The following is an 18,392-nucleotide window of genomic DNA, read 5'->3' on the forward strand; positions in this document are numbered from 1 at the left end:
CATTACCGCAGGACACCCTGTCTGTGCAGTACCACACTGGGCCACTCTGCCCTCCGAGCAGTTTGGTTGATAATTATCCTCCTCTGCAAATCCTGTGGAGGACAGCTGATGTTCCCAATCCACCCTCCGGGTCATTTGGTTGATAATTCCACCTGCGCAATTTAGTGCTGGACCACTGAAGGATTCCAATCCATCCTCTGGGGCCGTTGATGATTCTCACCTCCGCATTACAGTGGAGAGCCTCTGCAATTCCCAATCCACCCTCCGGGTCGTTTGGTTGATAATTCTCCACCTGCTAAATTCAATAGAGGACTTCTGACATTCCCAATCTACCCTCCGGGGTCGCTGGGTTGTTAATTCTCCACCAGCGCATTCAATAAGGGACCTCTGACTTCCCAATCCACCCTCCTGGGTCATTTGGTTGATAATTCCCCACCTCCGTAATCCAGTAGGGGTCAGCTGGGACTCCCAGTCCACCCACTGGGGTCATTTGGTTGATAATTCTTTGCCGGCGCCATTCAATTAAGGTCCTCTGACCTTCCCAATCCACCCTCCCGGGTCGTTTGGGGGGATAATTCTCCACCTATGCAATCCACCTCTGGAGTCGCTTGATTGATACTGCACCGCCTTCGCAATCCGGATGACGGACCTCTACAAGCTCCCATCCCACCCCCTGGGTAGTTTGGTATATAAGTCCCCACCTGCGCAGTCCACGGCTGCCAGGGGCGAGATTCTGAGGAATAGACCTACGCGCGAGCGGAACACAGCGCATCTTTTCTCCTCGCAACCCCACCCTTCCTCCCTGTGTTACGCTCAGACACACCCTCCCTCACAGGGAGGGTCCGTCCGGGGGGGAGGTGGGGGGGAATCACTGATTCAGACCCTGACATGAGTCCGAAGCAATCTCCGAATATTGCGTCTAAGGTGACCAGTAGTACTTGTCATATGCATTAACCCTTCCTTAAGTGGCGTAATTGCACTACTTCAGGATACAGCAACTGCCTTATACATTATCCCCTGCCATAGGTGGATGACATGGGGTTCGGGACCTGCCATATGCAGATCCATTCATGGCGCAATGACATTATCACTGGTTACAATGTGGGCTGTATGCATTCCCCCGTACTTAGGTGCAACAATTGCACTCCCACAGGGTACAGGACTCGCCATATGCACTACTTCTCGCCGTGGGCATTCGCCCCCTTCCTAGGTGGGGTATTCTCCCTACAACTGGCTAGTATTTGCCGTATGCTTACACCTTTCTTAGGTAGCTAATTGCACTACCATTGAATACGGTTCCGACTGTCGCACTATCCTTCCATAGGCGGAGTGTTGCACATCACCGTGCTTCTGTTGCATTACCCCCTTCCGCTAGTGATCCAATAGCAGAGAATAACTAAATATCTTCGGATGCTGCAATTCTGCGGCACCACGGCTCTAGGTGCCTTTGCTTATTTCCAAGGGGACGTGGCAACAGTCGGTACTTGCAGGTGCCCTGCACGCTTACCCTGATGCTATATGGGTGCCACCAGTGGACACCGGTGGCTTTTCCTTCCTTTTGGTGCTGGTTTTGCGTGTGATTATAACATCCTCTGTCTTCTCAGTGGGTCCTAGCATCACTTTATGTCCTAGAGATCCCCCATCTCCATGGACCTCCGTTGTTCCAGTCGGTCATGTTTTTTTCCACATCAATATGTAGTGCGTACACCATTGCACATATATGGGAAGTACGTTCTAGCGAATCAAGTGTTTTTCACTGAATCCGTATTCTCTATCCACCACTCCCCCTTCCCTGGGAAAGTGGTTATGCTGGCACTCAGGTTTAGCTCCTACAGCTTGTTCTGCTCCACAGGTGCAGCTTTTCTAATGCTCGAGTTCGTGGTCACTCCAGTGGGACATCGCCCTCAGGTAGGGCTCCTACCCTGGCACTGGCTTGGCAGTTACGCCTGGTCTGCGCCCTTCCAGGTAGAGTTTTAAGGTTAGCTCTACTGAACTGGGGCAGTATGGTACGTGGCTTCTACAGATAGTCTCAGACCTCCCCCTCAGTTTTGTACTGACTGGGCAAGCGCTGGCTACTACTGTGGGAGCAGTGTACAGTTCTGCACAGCTCTTTCGTCAGGTGGTGGACTCTTTTAACACTGAATTTGGTGGCCTCTGTGCGGGTATGGGGCTACCAATACAATGTGAGTCCCCTTGCCTGGCTTCCTCCTCAGGTGACGTTTTTTACACAGCCCTTAATCCTTGGCTACTTCTGTATAGTGCCGGTCTCAGACGGGGAATGGGCTTAAACCTAGCCTATTCTTCTCCTGTCTTTTCCTCCTCTGGCTCAAGGTTCATAGCCATTCCGCATGCCTTGGTAATTCCTACGTTGCTACATTCCCTCATCTGCATTTGCACATGGTATTAGTTTGGTGGCCTTCCATTCCAGGCACGATCCGGTCCGACTGGTGGGCTGTGGCGCCCTCCACATTCCTTCTCCTACAGAGACTCTTCCATTGGTCTGGGTGTGCTAACGGTATCTACACAAAAGCTTCCCACCTTTCTATCCAGAGCCAGAGTTCCGGAAGCATGCGACGTGGACACCCTGATTCTCCTTGGTGGGAGTTCTCCCCCCTTACCTGTTTCTTCTCCTCCTTCCCAGGGTTCTGTGGAGGATCCGGATGGAGGATATTCCGACAAATCCTAGTCGCTCCAAGTTGACCCTGTCACGCGTGGTATACTGACCTCGTTCTCCTTCCTGGAGACGTCCCTTGGTCACTGCCACTCAGACGACCTTCTTTCGGGGTCCCGTCTTACATCAGGTTTTGATGGCGGCGTGGTTATTAAAACCTCCATTCTGACGTGGAGAGGCTTTTCAGCGGATGTCTTCCGCACTATGATTCAGGCCAGGAAGTCTGTATCGCCCAGGATCTATTGTGGACCTGGAGGTCCTTCCTGGGCTTCTGTGAAAGCCGGGACATCCCCTCCTTTCCTGTTTTTTCGCTCCCCACGGTCCTATCCTTCTACATTCAGGGTTGGACCTTGGTTTAGCTTTAGTTCCTTGATGGGTCAGGTGTTGGCGCTTCTGTCCTGGGGCAGCTGCCAGTGTACTCTGGTTTCCCTAGTGCCCATGGGGACCTTCCTTCTAGGAGGGGCACATACGGTTCCTTTGTACCGTACTTACAGCCATGGGGTCTGTATGTAGTTCTCTCAGCCTTCCAGTCTTCTCCACTTGAGCCCTTGCGGGAGTTCTTTTTTATTTATTTTTTTATTTAAATCTTTTTATTTCCATTTCGTACAATAAATACTTCCGTAACACAACATTATCCCAACAATACATATGAAAAAGTTATTAACAAATGGTGGTTACTGTTCATCTTTCATTTCTATTCTTTTTCTTTCTTTCACCCCATTCCCAACCACCTCCCGGCACCCACCCTCCCATTACCCCCCGCGTGGAGAGAGAGAATAAAAAAGAAAAAAAAAAAAAAAAAAAAAAACCTAGAGTACCCAATTTTTCCAGACCTGGTCGAGATTTGAAAACTTTTTAATATAATTCTTCATCCCACGTTCTTCTTTAATTAACTTGTCTATTGTTTTCCTCCACTGTTCCACCGTCGGTGGATCTACCTTTATCCATTTTCTAAGTATCAGGATTCTAGCCTGGAATAATACTTTATTTAAAACCAATCGTATATTTTTATTTAATTTCAAGTGTTCAGTTGCCCCTAAAATACAAATTACTGGGTCATTTGGTACTCGGACCTTCAGTAACAAAAACACAGTTTCCATAATTTCTGTCCAGTATCTATGAAGCTTGGGACACCTCCAAAAACAGTGTATCAAATCAGCTCTCTCTTCCCGACATTTTAAACATTTGTCTGTTGGTCTCACCCCCATTCTTTTTAACATCCATGGAGACCGATGCAGTCTGTGTATTATAAAAAATTGTGAGATCTTATGCGAACCCCTATCCGAAATTGTCGCGTAATTTCTAAGGGCATCGCTCCATTTTTCCTCTGTGAAGGATACTAAGTCTTTCTGCCATTTCTTCGCGGCAAGCATTGTAATTGTTTTTCTTTTTTCCTCCATCAAGATCTTATATCTTCTTGCAGTTATTCCAGCTCCTTCCCCTGCTGCAATAAACTTATCTAACGTATCTGATGTTTCCCTTCGGTATCTATCCCCCTGTACCGCTATCCGCAATGCATTCCTAAGCTGGAAATATTTATACAAGTCCCTATGGGGGATCCCAAATTCCGACACCATTATATTAAAGTCCTTCAGCTTATCTCCCAAAAAAATCTGTTCTAGGTATTTCACTCCTTTTTTTTCCCAATCTATATAATCCCTTATTGTTTCCAGTTCCTTTAAATTAAGATTTTTCCATATCGGTGTATATTTCAAAAACCCTTTAATCTCCAATAGTCTCTTAATTTCCCCCCATACATATTCTAAGTGGTTGAATATCCTATTACTAGTATTTTTTTTCCCAAAAAAACCTGACTCCAACACCTCTAAGTGATTAAATTTTTCTTTCCATCCCCATCTATTTATTTCTTGTCTACCCACCTCACTATCTAAGCTATCCTTTATATTCCCGTATTGTGTTATTAAATAGTAGAAAAATAGATTAGGAAGCGCTAATCCTCCTTCTTTCACTGGGAGCTGAAGGACTTCCTTCTTTATCCGAGGGATCGCACCCTTCCACATAAAATCCCCCATTAATCTATCAAGTAGTTTAAAAATATTCTGTGATATTCTTACTGGGGCGTTTTGCAATGCATAAAGTATCTTTGGGAGGAAGACCATTTTTATTAAATTTACCCTGCCCTGCATTGACAGTGGTAATCTTTTCCATATGTGTATTTTAGTTCTTAATTCTTTTATTAGAGGGAGAAAATTTAATTTTTCATATTCTTCTATGTTCCCGGAGATTTGTATACCGAGATATTTGAAATTTTCGTGTCTTTTTAAAACCTGCACCCGTGTGTCTCTCTGTAATTGCCCCTCTCCTAATAATAACATGTGTGATTTACCCCAATTAATATTTAAACCGGAGTAGAACCCAAACTTATCTATTATCTCTACTATTTTATTGAACTGTTCCCCAGTGTTTTGCAAAAAAAGTAAAATATCATCTGCATACATCAACAATTTTTCTTCTCCACCCACATATGTAAAACTTTTAATCTCCCTGTCATTTCTTATTATATTTGCCAGGGGTTCAATTGCAATTGCAAATAGCAATGGGGAGAGAGGGCATCCCTGCCTTGTACCACGTGATAGGGCAAACGAAGGGGATAGGCTCCCATCCACAACCACTCTAGCCCTGGGGTTACAATAAATTAGCTGAATCCAGCCTTGCGGGAGTTCTTACTCCGGCTCCTGTCCTAGAAGGTAGTTTTTCTTGTGGTTATTGCATCCATCAAGCGGGTGTCTAAGTTGGGTGTGCTCTCTTGCAAGATCCCCTTCCTGGTTCTTCACAATGATACAGCAGTTCTCCGGCTCATTCCTTCTTCTCCCGAAGGTGGTCTCTGACTTCCATAACAATGACAAATTTAGCCTTCCTTCACTGTCCCTTCCTTCGCACCTTACGGAAGGGAGTTACATTATGAATGTTGTCAGAGCTCTACTCATTGTTAGCAGCCTCCAGTCCCTCTCGGCGTACGGACCCCCTTTTCTCTCCAGAAGGTCCTCGCTAGGGATTGGCGGCATCCAATGGGCAATTGCAAATTGGATTCGGTCTGCAAGTGCTGACGCATACTTCGCCGGAGCAGGGTTCCACCCTTAGGTGTCACGGCTCGCTATCCCAAAGCGGTGACCGCTTCTTGGTCTAGGCGGAATCGCACTTTCGGCTGCACAGTTGTGTAAGGCGGTTCCGGTCCTCCTTACACATGTTCTCAAGAAATTACCAGGTGCATACTTATGCATCGACGGTTGCTGCGTGGGTCGCGGGTCTTGCAGGCGACAGTCCTTAGATGCCTGCAGGGACTATTGCTTCCATGGGTCTGTGGTTTTTCCCTCCCAGTGGACTGCTTTCGGACGTCCCACGGTTCCTGTGTCCCTCAATGAATATGGGCGAGAAAAGGAGATTTTTGGATAACTTATCAGTAAAATCTCTTTCTCGCTCTTCATTGGGGGACATAGCACACACCCAATATTGTTGTCTGGCCACAGTTGTAGCTGTTGCTGGTTTGGACCCAGTTGGGTCCTGTGGCATGCTTGGTGTTCCATGTTTTCTCTTTGGTTGGCTTGCTTCTCCTACACCTTGTACACAAACTGAAGCTCTATCTCCCGGCTGGAGGGGGTATAGCTGCCGGGGGAGGAGCTAACGGCTTTTATTAGTGTAAACGTCTCCTAGAGGACATAGCTATACCACGGTTCCTGTGTCCCCCAATGAAGAGCGAGAAAGAGAGATTGTACTGGTAAGTTATACAAAAATCTCCTTTTGCATACAGACACCCCCCTCTCCACACACACACTCACACACTTGACTAGACTTTCTCACCACTCTTTGTCCTCCAGCCTTATGATGTTCTGCTGGGCGCCCTCGCTGTAGACATCCAATTTGACATTGTCTGCAGCCAATCACTAGCTGCAACGGTGACCGGCTTCCCTTACATCATGACAGATGGTCACATGACGCAAGGGGATCTGGTCTCTGTCGTGGCCAGTGATTGGCTGTTGAGATGTCATAATGAATGTTTCCAGCGAGTGAGCCCAGTGGAGCAGTCCAGACCTAGAAGAGAAGTAGCAAGGAGACAGCAGGTAAGTGAGCGTCCCGATAGAGGTCTAACCAGGTCGAGAGGGTTGCAAACCCCCCCCCTTCCCTAATTCTTGCATTACCCTTTTAAGGACAGTTAGGCCACATGTACACTTGGAGGTGCCGGGCTGTGGTTTGTTACATAGTTAATACGGTTGAAAAAATACATAAGTCCATCAAGTTCAACCAAGGAACAGGGGGGGACACAAATCCGAGAAGGAAGTGAGACTCAGATTTCTACACGTTTTCATAAGCATTAATGTCATTTACTTTTAAGAATTAATCTAAACTCTTTTTAAAACTGTCCACTGTTCCTGCTGTGACCACATCCTGAGGAAGTCCATTCCGCAGATTCACAGTTCTTACAGTAAAGAAGCTTTGACACTTCTGGAGACTGAACTTTTTCTTCTTCAGTCGGAGGCAGTGCCCCCTTGTCTTTTGAGGGCATTTTACATGGAACAGTTTTTCACAGTATTTTTTGTATGGCACATTTATATATTTGTATAGGTTAATCATGTCCCCCCCCCCCCCCCCCCTCCGCTTAGACATCTCTTTTCAAGTCTAAATAAATGTAATTCTTTTAATCTTTCTAAATAACTATTACCCTCCATGCCCCTTATCAGTTTAGTCCCTCTCCTCTGTACTTTTTCAGCTACATTGCGTCCTTTCTCTGGACTGGTGCCCAGAACTGGACTGCATATTCCAGATGAGGCCTCACCAGCGCTTTGTAAAGTGGTAGTATTACATCCCTGCTCTGCGAGTCCATGCCTCGTTTAATGCATGACAATATCTTGGTGGCCTTAAAAGCAGCTGATTGATATTGTATGCTGTTAATCAATCTACCATCTACAAGGACACCCAACTCTTTCTCTGTAAGTGACTACCCCAGTGTTACATCCCTAGGACATATGATGCACAGAGATCATTACTACCAAGATGCATAACTTAACATTTTTTCACATTGAACCTCATTTGCCAAGTTGATGCCCAATCACTCAGTGTTCAAGTCAGCTTGTAGTTCATGGACATCTTCCATAGGCTGTACATTACTACACAGCTTAGTGTCATCTGCAAAAATAGAAATCGTGCTATTAATCCTGTCCTCGATATTATTAATAAATAAAATCAATAATAGAGGACCCAGCAATGAACCTTGGGGTACACCACTTATAACCAGTTTTCAATCCAATTACAAACCATACTTTCCAAGCCTATACACCTTACTTTACCTATTAAACGTCTATGAGGGACACTATCAAAAGCCTTTGCAAAATCCAGAAACACTACATCCACAGCCGCCCCTCTGTCCAGGCTACTACTCACCTCCTCAGAAAAACAAATCAGGTTAGTCTGACAACTATTGTCCTTGGTAAACCCATGTTGGTCATCACTTATAATATTATTTACAGTCACATAATCCTGTATATAGGTTCTTAAGAGTCCTTCAAACATTCTTTCCACAACAGAAGTTAAACTAACTGGTCTATAATTACTTGTGGAGGACCTAGATCCTTTTTTAAATATGGGAACCACATTTGCCTGGCGCCAATCACTTGGCACTGTAGACATTCCTAGAGAATCTGAACTGAGCTCTTTAACCCCTTAGGGACACAGCCTTTTTACACCTTAGGACCAGGCCATTTTTTGAAAATCTGACCAGTGTCACTTCAAGTGCTGATAACTTTAAAACGCTTTGACTTATCCAGGCCATTCTGAGATTGTTTTTTCGTCACATATTGTACTTCATGACACTGGTAAAATAAAGTTAAAAAAATATTTTTTTTTGCATAAAAAAAAGTCAAATTTACCAAAAATTGGGAAAAATTTGCAAATTTCAAAGTTTCAGTTTCTCTACTTCTGTAATACATAGTAATACCCCCAAAAATTGTGATGACTTAACATTCCCCATATGTCTACTTCATGTTTGAATTATTTTGGGAATGATATTTAATTTTTTGGGGATGTTACAAGGCTTAGAAGTTTAGAAGCAAATCTTGAAATTTTTCAGAAATTTACAAAAACCCAATTTTTAGGGACGAGTTCAGGTCTGAAGTCACTTTGCGAGGCTTACATAATAGAAACCACCCAAAAATGACCCCATTCTATAAACTACACCCCTCAAGGTATTCAAAACTGATTTTACAAACTTTGTTAACCCTTTAGGTGTTGCACAAGAGTTATTGGCAAATGGGGATAAAATTTGAGAATTTCATTTTATTGCCTAATTTTCCATTTTAACCCATTTTTTCCACTAACAAAGCAAGGGTTAACAGTCAAACAAGACTGTATCTTTATTGCCCTGCCTCTGCCGTTTACAGAAACACCCCATATGTGGCCGTAAACTACTGTACGGCCACACAGCGGGGCGTAGAGTGAAAGGTGCGCCGTATGGTTTTTGGAAGCCAGATTTTGCTGGACTGGTTTTTTGACACCATGTCCCATTTGAAGCCCCCTGATGCACCCCTAGAGTAGAAACTCCATAAAAGTGACCCCATCTAAGAAACTACACCCCTCAAGGTATTCAAAACTGATTTTACAAACTTTGTTAACCCTTTAGGTGTTGCACAAGAGTTATTGGCAAATGGGGATGAAATTTGAGAATTTCATTTTTTTGCCTAATTTTCCATTTTAACCCATTTTTTCCACTAACAAAGCAAGGGTTAACAGCCAAACAAGACTGTATCTTTATTGCCCTGACTCTGCCGTTTACAGAAACACGCCATATGTGGCCGTAAACTACTGTACGGCCACACAGCGGGGCGTAGAGTGAAAGGTGTGCCGTTTGGTTTTTGGAAGGCATGTTTTGCTGGACAGTTTTTTTGACACCATGTCCCATTTGAAGCCCCCTGATGCACCCCTAGAGTAGAAACTCCATAAAAGTGACCCCATCTAAGAAACTACACCCCTCAAGGTATTCAAAACGGATTTTACAAACTTTGTTAACCCTTTAGGTGTTGCACAAGATTTAATAGAAAATAGAGATACAATTTCAAAATTTCACTTTTTTGGCAGATTTTCCATTTTAATATTTTTTTTCCAGTTACAAAGCAAGGGTTAACAGCCAAACAAAACTCATTATTTCTGGCCCTGATTCTGTAGTTTACAGAAACACCTCATATGTGGTTGTAAACTGCTGTACGGGCACACGGCAGGGCGCAGAAGGAAAGGAATGCCATACGGTTTTTGGACGGCAGATTTTGCTGGACTGGTTTTTTTGACACCATGTCCCATTTGAAGCCCCCCTGATGCACCCCTAGAGTAGAAACTCCATAAAAGTGACCCCATCTAAGAAACTACACCCCTCAAGGTATTCAAAACTGATTTTACAAACTTTGTTAACCCTTTAGGTGTTGCACAAGATTTAATAGAAAATAGAGATACAATTTCAAAATTTCACTTTTTTGGCAGATTTTCCATTTTAATATTTTTTTTCCAGTTACAAAGCAAGGGTTAACAGCCAAACAAAACTCATTATTTCTGGCCCTGATTCTGTAGTTTACAGAAACACCCCATATGTGGTCGTAAACTGCTGTACGGGCACACGGCAGGGCGCAGAAGGAAAGGAATGCCATACGGTTTTTGGAAGGCAGATTTTGCTGGACTGGTTTTTTTGACACCATGTCCCATTTGAAGCCCCCCTGATGCACCCCTAGAGTAGAAACTCCAAAAAAGTGACCCCATTTTAGAAACTACGGGATAGGGTGGCAGTTTTGTTGGTACAAGTTTAGGGTACATATGATTTTTGGTTGCTCTATATTACACTTTTTGTGCGGCAAGGTAACAAGAAATTGCTTTTTTGGCACCGTTTTTTTTTTTTTTGTTATTTACACCATTCATCTGACAGGTTAGATCATGTGGTAATTTTATAGAGCAGGTTGTCACGGACGCGGTGATACCCAATATGTATACAATTTTTTTTATTTATGTACGTTTTACACAATAATTTCATTTTTAAAACAAAAAAATGTTTTAGTGTCTCCATAGTCTAAGAGCCATAGTTTTTTAAATTTTTGGGCGATTATCTTAAGTAGGGTCTCATTTTTTGTGGGATGAGATGACGGTTTGATTGGCACTATTTTGGGGTGCACATGACTTTTTGATTGCTTGCTATTACACTTTTTGTGACGGAAGATGACAAAAAATGGCTTTTTTTACACCGTTTTTATTTTTATTTTTTTACGGTGGTCATCTGAGGGGTTAGGTCATGTGATATTTTTATAGAGCCGGTGAATACGGACGCGGCGATACCTAATATGTATACTTTTTATTTATTTATGTAAGTTTTACACAATGATTTCATTTTTGAAACAAAAGAAATCATGTTTTAGTGTTTCCATAGTGTAAGAGCCATAACTTTTTCAGTTTTTGGGCGATTATCTTGGGTAGGGTATGATTTTTGCGGGATGAGATAACGGTTTGATTGTTACAATTTTGGCATAGATGCGACTTTTTTGATCACTTTTATTACCTTTTTTGGGAAGTAAGGTGGGCAAAATTCCAATTTCATCATAGTTTTTATTTTTTTATTTTTATGGCGTTCACCGTTCGGGTAAAGTAACATTACCGTTTTATAGATCAGGTCGTTACGGACGCGGCGATACCAAACATGTGTAGGGAATTTTATTTTTTTCATTTTTAATCAGTGATAAATGTGTTTTTTGATTTTTACTTTATTTTTCACTTTTTTCACTTTTTTTTTGACCCAGACCCACTTGGTTCTTGAAGATCCAGTGGGTCTGATGTCTACATAATACAGTACAGTACAATATATAGTACTATACTGTATTTTACACTTTGTCTGAACAGATCTATGCCTTTCAGCACAGATCTGTTCAGCACCATGGACAGCAGGACGCCTGAGAAGGCGTCCTGTTGCTATGGGAACCTTCCCCGTCTGCTCAGTAGTGGCCAGAACTGCGCAGACGGGGAAGGGTAAGGACGGGGCTTGGGGGGGCTGCCTGGGAGCTCTCTCCCTCTCCATTCTGGGGACTGCAAAGGCACAGCAGCCCCCCGATGGGAGAGGGAGGGAGCTCCCTCTTACTGTTAACCTTTTCCATACAGCGGTCCGTACGGACCGCTGTATGGAAAGGGTTAAACGGCTGACATCGCATCACCGATGTCAGCCGTTTATACCAGGGTGCCAGCAATGTGCTGGCACCCTGGTATACCCACTAGACGCCAACGATTACGCAATGGGAGGCGGGCGGGGGATCGCGATCCCGCCTACCGCACCGCCCGCCTCCCGCACCGCCCGCAACCCTCCCCCTGCACCTCCCATCGTGCTCGAATAACTCAGGGGTGCAGGGGGAGGGATACTGGAAACAATTTTTAATCCTAAAGTTTCTGATCCCCGCGGTCAGGGACCGCGGGGATCAGAAACTGCAGAAATCGCAGCAAACCGCAGGTCTGAATTGACCTGCGGTTTGCCGCGATCGCCGACATGGGGGGGTCACGGGACCCCCCCGCGCATTTAGCCTAGGTGCCTGCTCAATGATTTGAGCAGGCACCGGGTTCCGATCACTGCCAGCCGCACGGCAGTGATCGAAAATGCACAGGGCGTACATGTACGCCCTGTGTCCTTAAGTACCAGGGCACAAGGGCGTACCTGTACGCCCTGTGTCCTTAAGGGGTTAAGAACTCTTGGGTATAATCCATCTGGACCCGGAGCCTTGTTCACATTTATCCTATTTAACTTAACTTGGACCATATCTATACTTAGCCAATTGAGTGTATTGCTGGATGTACTAACAGACCCAGCACCACAGATATCAGCTCCTTTCTCTTTTGTATATACAGAGCTAAAAAAAAAACATTTTGTAACTCTGCCTTTTCCTGATCTTCCATGACTAAATCCCCTTTACCATTATTTAGGGGACCTACTGGCTCAGACGATTTATATATTTAAAGAATTTTTGGGGTTTTGTTTTGCTCTCTTTTGCCACCTGCTGTTCGTCTGTTCCTTTTTACAGATTTTGTTAAACCCTTTGTAAACTTCAAAGGCTACATCTGACCCCACAGATTTGTGTTTTTTAAATGCCCTTTTTTTGTCATTTTATTTCCCTTTTTACAGTAGCTGTAAACCATGGGGATTACATTTTAGCTGTTTACACTTGTTACTTGAAGTGCAATTACTCAATGTGGATTTAAAGCTCTCCCATTTATCCTCTGTATTATTATGTGACAAACAATAGCTGCTCCCAGTCTATGCCCTGAAATGCTGCCCTCAAGCCAGGAAAATTAGCCTTTTTAAAATTCTGTGTTTTTGCTCTGCCTTACAGAGTTTACTTCTTATAGTTTTAGAGGGATTATGATTATATTGTTTTCACTATTACCTAGTGTTTCTCAAACAGTAACAATTCCAACAAGGTCAGGATATCAAATAAAAACCTCCGATACGTTGCCTGGACTCGGAAAGCTGCAGGTCCCAGTAAGTGACGTGGGTCAAGTTCACACGGTAAAATGATGCGTTTTGGTTAGGACCGCACTATTGACTTCTCTGTTTCACGTAAAAACATTTATTATACTCATAAACTTGTGTAGATTAAAAGCAGCCTTGCAGAAGGCAAGATAATTGCCCCTGACGAAGTGCAAAGGCGAAACCCGGATCGGGCAATAAAAAGATCTCTTTTTACTATATCTGATATGCTGTACACAATTTTATGTTCGAGTATAATAAATGTTTTTACGTGAAACAGAGAAGTTAATACTTCACTATTAGTGCGACCTCTTGGTTCCCATAGGCTGTGTTGGAGGAGGGAAGTCTATTGGTGGAGATTGATTGTTCTCTATGTATACATCTGCTGCACAAGTGTGTGTTTGCAGTGGTGGAGGAAGGAAGCACACTGTTGGAGATTGAGTGTCCTCTATGTCCGTATACGCTGATGAAAAATCCCGTAATTGAAAGATGTTGTCTGGGAATCTTGTAATAGCGCGGTCCTATCCAAAACTCAACAATTCCAACAAGCTCTGCATCATTAAAAATGACCACATCCAACAGAGCATTGCCCCTACGGGGAGCATTTTCAAACTGGCCCATAAAGTGGTCCTGCAGCAAGCTGAGGAATTGTATCCCCTTTGCGGTTGAGGCAGAATCATGACCCAAGTCAATGTCTGGGAAGCTAAAATCTCCCATTATGACCACTTTACCAGTCTGCTGCCCACTCTATTTGGTTATACAGTTGTATTTCCATCTCTTCTGTGATGTTAAGGGGTCTATAGATTACACCAAGTATAATTTTTTCAGTGTTTGAACTTCCACCCATAAGGTTTCAACAAATTAGCAAGTTCAGGTCAAGCACATAAAAATAATGGCTGATTTATTATTCTAATGGCTGTTCTATTATATCTAACTGAAGCGCTATGCTAGCCCTTGGTTGGTGTAAATTTCAGTTTTCTTATACACCAGAAAACTGGCTTAATAGAAGATACATGTGTCAGGCCTGCTGGCCCCACCCCTTTTTTTGGAAAATGACAAAGGCACTGGCGAAACACCACTTGCACATATACTTTTGCGCAAGTGGCAGGGAAAAAGTCACAAATGTGTGTTTTTCTACCAGAAAACTGGCTTGGGAGCAATAATACATTTCCCCCAATGTGCTTCACTTGTTCTTGCTAAAAAAAAAAAATGCAGCAATATATAGAAAACTACTGCAGTGTTTCCATTCCAAGTGGCACCCTGTCTCCCGCGGCAGCTACAAGGAAACCCGGCTAAGGCTGGATTTCCAAATGCAAGTTTTTTTATGCAGTTTTTGAAGTGAAACCCAGGAACAGACTATGAATGGTGACATACAGTATATAAAGGAGGTACCGTATGTTTTGCCCTATAAGACGCACTGGCCCATAAGACACAACTAGGTTTTAGAGGAGGACAATAAGAATTTTTTTTTTTTCATTAGACCTCAGGTCAGACCACCAATCAGACCCCCCATGTTAATTAGAACTCGGCTGACAGCCCTAATCAGACCTCCAATGTTAATAAGACCCCAATAAGACCTCAGATCAGATCCAAATGTGAATGACCCCCAATCAGACCTCAGATAAGAGCCCTAATTTAAATAAGACCCCCATTTAGTTCTCAGATCAGCCCCCCCATGCCTCCTATCATCAGCCCCCATGCCTCCTATCGTCAATCAGCCCTCATACCTCTTATCAACTTCCATGCCACAGCATGTACGCAGGAGCAGGCATTTGTGTAGACTTAAAGGAGGAGCAGGCATGTGTGGCAGGAAAGCTGGCCGGCCGTTCCCTGCCAACCTCCACCAGACAGGGCCAGCTGTTCTCTAACACCAGCCACACCACCTGACCCTACCACCCAACGGCCGCACCGATCAACAAGCACGCGCTGCGGACGCTGGGCTCTCCCTCTCCAGGTACACGGATGTCTGGTACATCGCAAGCTGCTGTTTTATATGCAGCGCAGCCTGCAATGTACTGTGCAATGCGCCGCACAGTTAATATTTTTAATATTTTTTTGCCCTGTATTCACCCCATAAGATGTACTAGCGTCCCACCCCCCATTTTATGGGGGGGTGTCTTATGGGGCGAAAAAAACTGCTTCATCGCTTTATAAATCCATTCCTGGATTTGGACTCAAAAACATTATTAAAAACAGTCTAAATACATTCAAACTTCTACATGTATTGTGATCCTTATGATAGTTGCTTTTATTACAGATTGTGTTAGAAAACAGCAGCAGAGAAGACAAGCATGAATGTCCCTTTGGTCGTAGTAGCATTGAGCTTACTAAAATGCTTTGTGAAATCCTCAAAGTGGGGGAGCTACGTGAGTACCGTTTCTGTTGTCTTTTGACTCTGATTATCATACAGTCACAAGTTGTATTCACAAAACGATAGAAAATATAATATTGTGACCATTTGAAAATTAGAGGGGTGGCCACTTTCTGGCTACTGTTGACCAATGTGTTTTTAAGAGGGCTCTACAGCCCTTGCTAATATAGTCTTCGTTAAAATTCTGTGCCATTTTCTTATATTTCATAAGGTATGACCCATTGTTTGCCAAGTGTTTTGTGCTGTCCACAGAGTGGTTCTGCCCATAAAATGCCTGTGAAGGTTCTCATTTATCCAGGTCATGGTATATCTGTAAATAATAAATCAAGGCAACTGGACATACTGTAGATTCCTTGAAAAAGTTTCACTCGTTCTTCCAACGAGCTTTCTCAATTCTGAGTGACTGTACAAGAATTCTCTGGGAATAAATATGTAACTGAATCAACATCTGGTAATTATACCCAGCATGGGGTCAGAGGTCATTATACCCAGCGTGGGGTCAAAGGTGTTGATACCACTATCCTAATTGGAGTCAGTAGGTGATAATAATCTTCCAGAAAAAGGTGTCAAGACAGCATTGTATGTGGCAGACAATAGATGTCTAACCCCCCCGCCTCTATTGACCCCATGCTGGGTATAATGACCTCTGACCCCATGCTGGGTATAATTACCAGATGTTGATTTAGTTACATATTTATTCCCAGAGAATTCTTGTACAGTCACTCAGAATTGAGAAAGCTCGTTGGAAGAACGAGTGAAACGTTTTCAAGAAACCTACAGTAAGTCCAGTTGCCTTGATTTATTCTTTACAGATATTGCCCATAAAATGGCTACTGATGGAGAGTGATGTGACCATTCAAATCACTCACTGCACCTGCTATCTGCAGTAAACTCCTAACAGTGCAAGTGCAGATGGCAAGTGCAGTGTATTTGTATGGACTGAATGATGTGCTATGGAGGTTATTTGCCTTGTCACATGATCCTCCATCAGCAGCCATTTTATGGACAGGACCTCCCTGTGGACAGCACAAAAGACTTGGCCAACAAGGGGGCATTCTTAGTGAAATATGGCACAGGATTTCAACAAAGGTTATATTAGTAAGTGCCATATAGCCATCCTACAAACACATTGGTCAAGATAACCAAAAAGTGATCAACCCCTTTAAGAATCGACAATGGATTTTGGATCTATTTAGAAAAAAAATATCAAGGTTTGGCATTAACCCTTTCCCAACCAGCACTGGCCGGGTCTTTAATGATGGCGCCTGCTCTTGAGCGGAGCGGGTGCCATAGCCGCAGGTGGCTTGCTGTTTTAGAGCAGATACCCGCGGCTAATGTCCGCAACCGGCAGTAATGCCGATCGCGGACATTTAACCCCTCAGATGCCGTGGTTAGTCCTGACAACAGCATCGGAACTCATAAATCACCGGAAGCGCGAGCTTCCGATGGCGCTCCGACTCCCCCTTTGCGAGGATCGGAGGAGCCGGATCTTGTGTGCAGCAGCCCCTGTGTTTGTGACTGACAAGAGGCTGCTGCATAGTATTTCCTTTGGAGCTCTTACCTGTAATAGGAACTATAAAAAAAAAAGTGTAAAAAAAAATAATTACGTTTTTAAAAATGCAAAAAAAAAAACATAATTCTAATCACACATCATGGGTGTTGCGATGTGAGAAAACGCCCATAGTATAAAAATATAAAAAAATATTCCTTATACCACAAACGGAAAAAAGCGTCAAAATGGCCGATCAAAAAGTCATACACACCCCAATGAAAAGTTCAAATCACCCGCAAAAAAATTAGCCCCCACACAGCTCGGTACACATAATTACTAAAAAGTTATAGGGGTCAAAATATGGCAACGAAAATATAAAATTAATTTTTTCCAACTTTAATATTTTATCACTATCAAAGCGCAAGAAAAACTATACATATAAGGTCGCCAGATTCGTAGTGACCTGCTGAATAAAAGTAACTGGTCAGTTTTATCGCACATAGAACGTAGTAAATAAAAAACCTGTAAAACTGTGGTGGAATTGATTTTTTTTGCAATTTCATCCTATTTCAAATTTTTTCCCCACTTCCCATTACATCATCTACAATATTAGATGGTGGCGTTGGAAAGTACAACTTGTCCTGCAAAAAACAAGCCATCATATGGCTATGTAAACAGACAAATAACAAAGTTATGGCTCTGGGAAGTAAGGGAGTGCAAAATGAAAATGCAAAAAAAAAAAAAAACCTCTGGGGTAGAAAGGGTTAAAGGGGTTGTCTCACTTCAGCAAATGGCATTTATCATGTAGACATGGTTAATACAAGACACTAATGTGTTATGATTTTCCATATTGTTTCCTTTGCTGGCTGGATTAATTTTCAGCCACGCACCAGTGATGTTCATGAGCTGGTTTGGGTACCACCCTGCTGTGAACACTGTTCCTCCTCCTCCTCCATCTCCTCCTCCTCATCCTCCACCCCGTCATCCTCCAGAACTGTGCCCTGGCTGGACAATTGTGTACCTGGCGTATGTTGTTGCAGGAACCCACCCTCGGAGCCACTTGTGAATGATTGGCCTAAAACCCTTGTAAATGATTCCTCTTCCTCATTCTCCTGTGCCAAGCATTTTTTCAAGGAGGCATAGAAGTGGTATAATAGCGCTGAGAATGGCGTCATCGGCACTGGCCATGTTGGTGGAGTACTGGAAACAGCGCAACAAGGCACACAGGTCTCGCATGGAGGCCCACTCATTAGTGGTGAAGTGGTGCGCTGTTCAGCAGAGCGTCTCACCTGTGCTTGCTGCAGCTGAAACCTCCACTATCCCCTGCTGCTGCTCGCACAGTCTGGCCAGCATGTGCAAGGTGCAGTTC

At 43.6% G+C, this 18,392-nt stretch overlaps 1 protein-coding gene across 1 annotated transcript in view; it reads left to right on the top strand.

Annotated features, from left to right (window-relative positions):
- ELMO1 (engulfment and cell motility 1) overlaps positions 1–18,392 on the top strand; it is a 475,397-nt gene that overhangs the window by 192,143 nt on the left and 264,862 nt on the right. The window contains exon 15 of the mRNA XM_044293583.1: positions 15,418–15,526. Coding sequence (XP_044149518.1) covers positions 15,418–15,526 — 109 coding nt within the window. The remainder of the gene's footprint in view (positions 1–15,417; positions 15,527–18,392) is intronic.

This window comes from Bufo gargarizans, chromosome 5 (assembly GCF_014858855.1).
Source record: "Bufo gargarizans isolate SCDJY-AF-19 chromosome 5, ASM1485885v1, whole genome shotgun sequence".
NCBI classification, from domain to species: domain Eukaryota; kingdom Metazoa; phylum Chordata; class Amphibia; order Anura; family Bufonidae; genus Bufo; species Bufo gargarizans.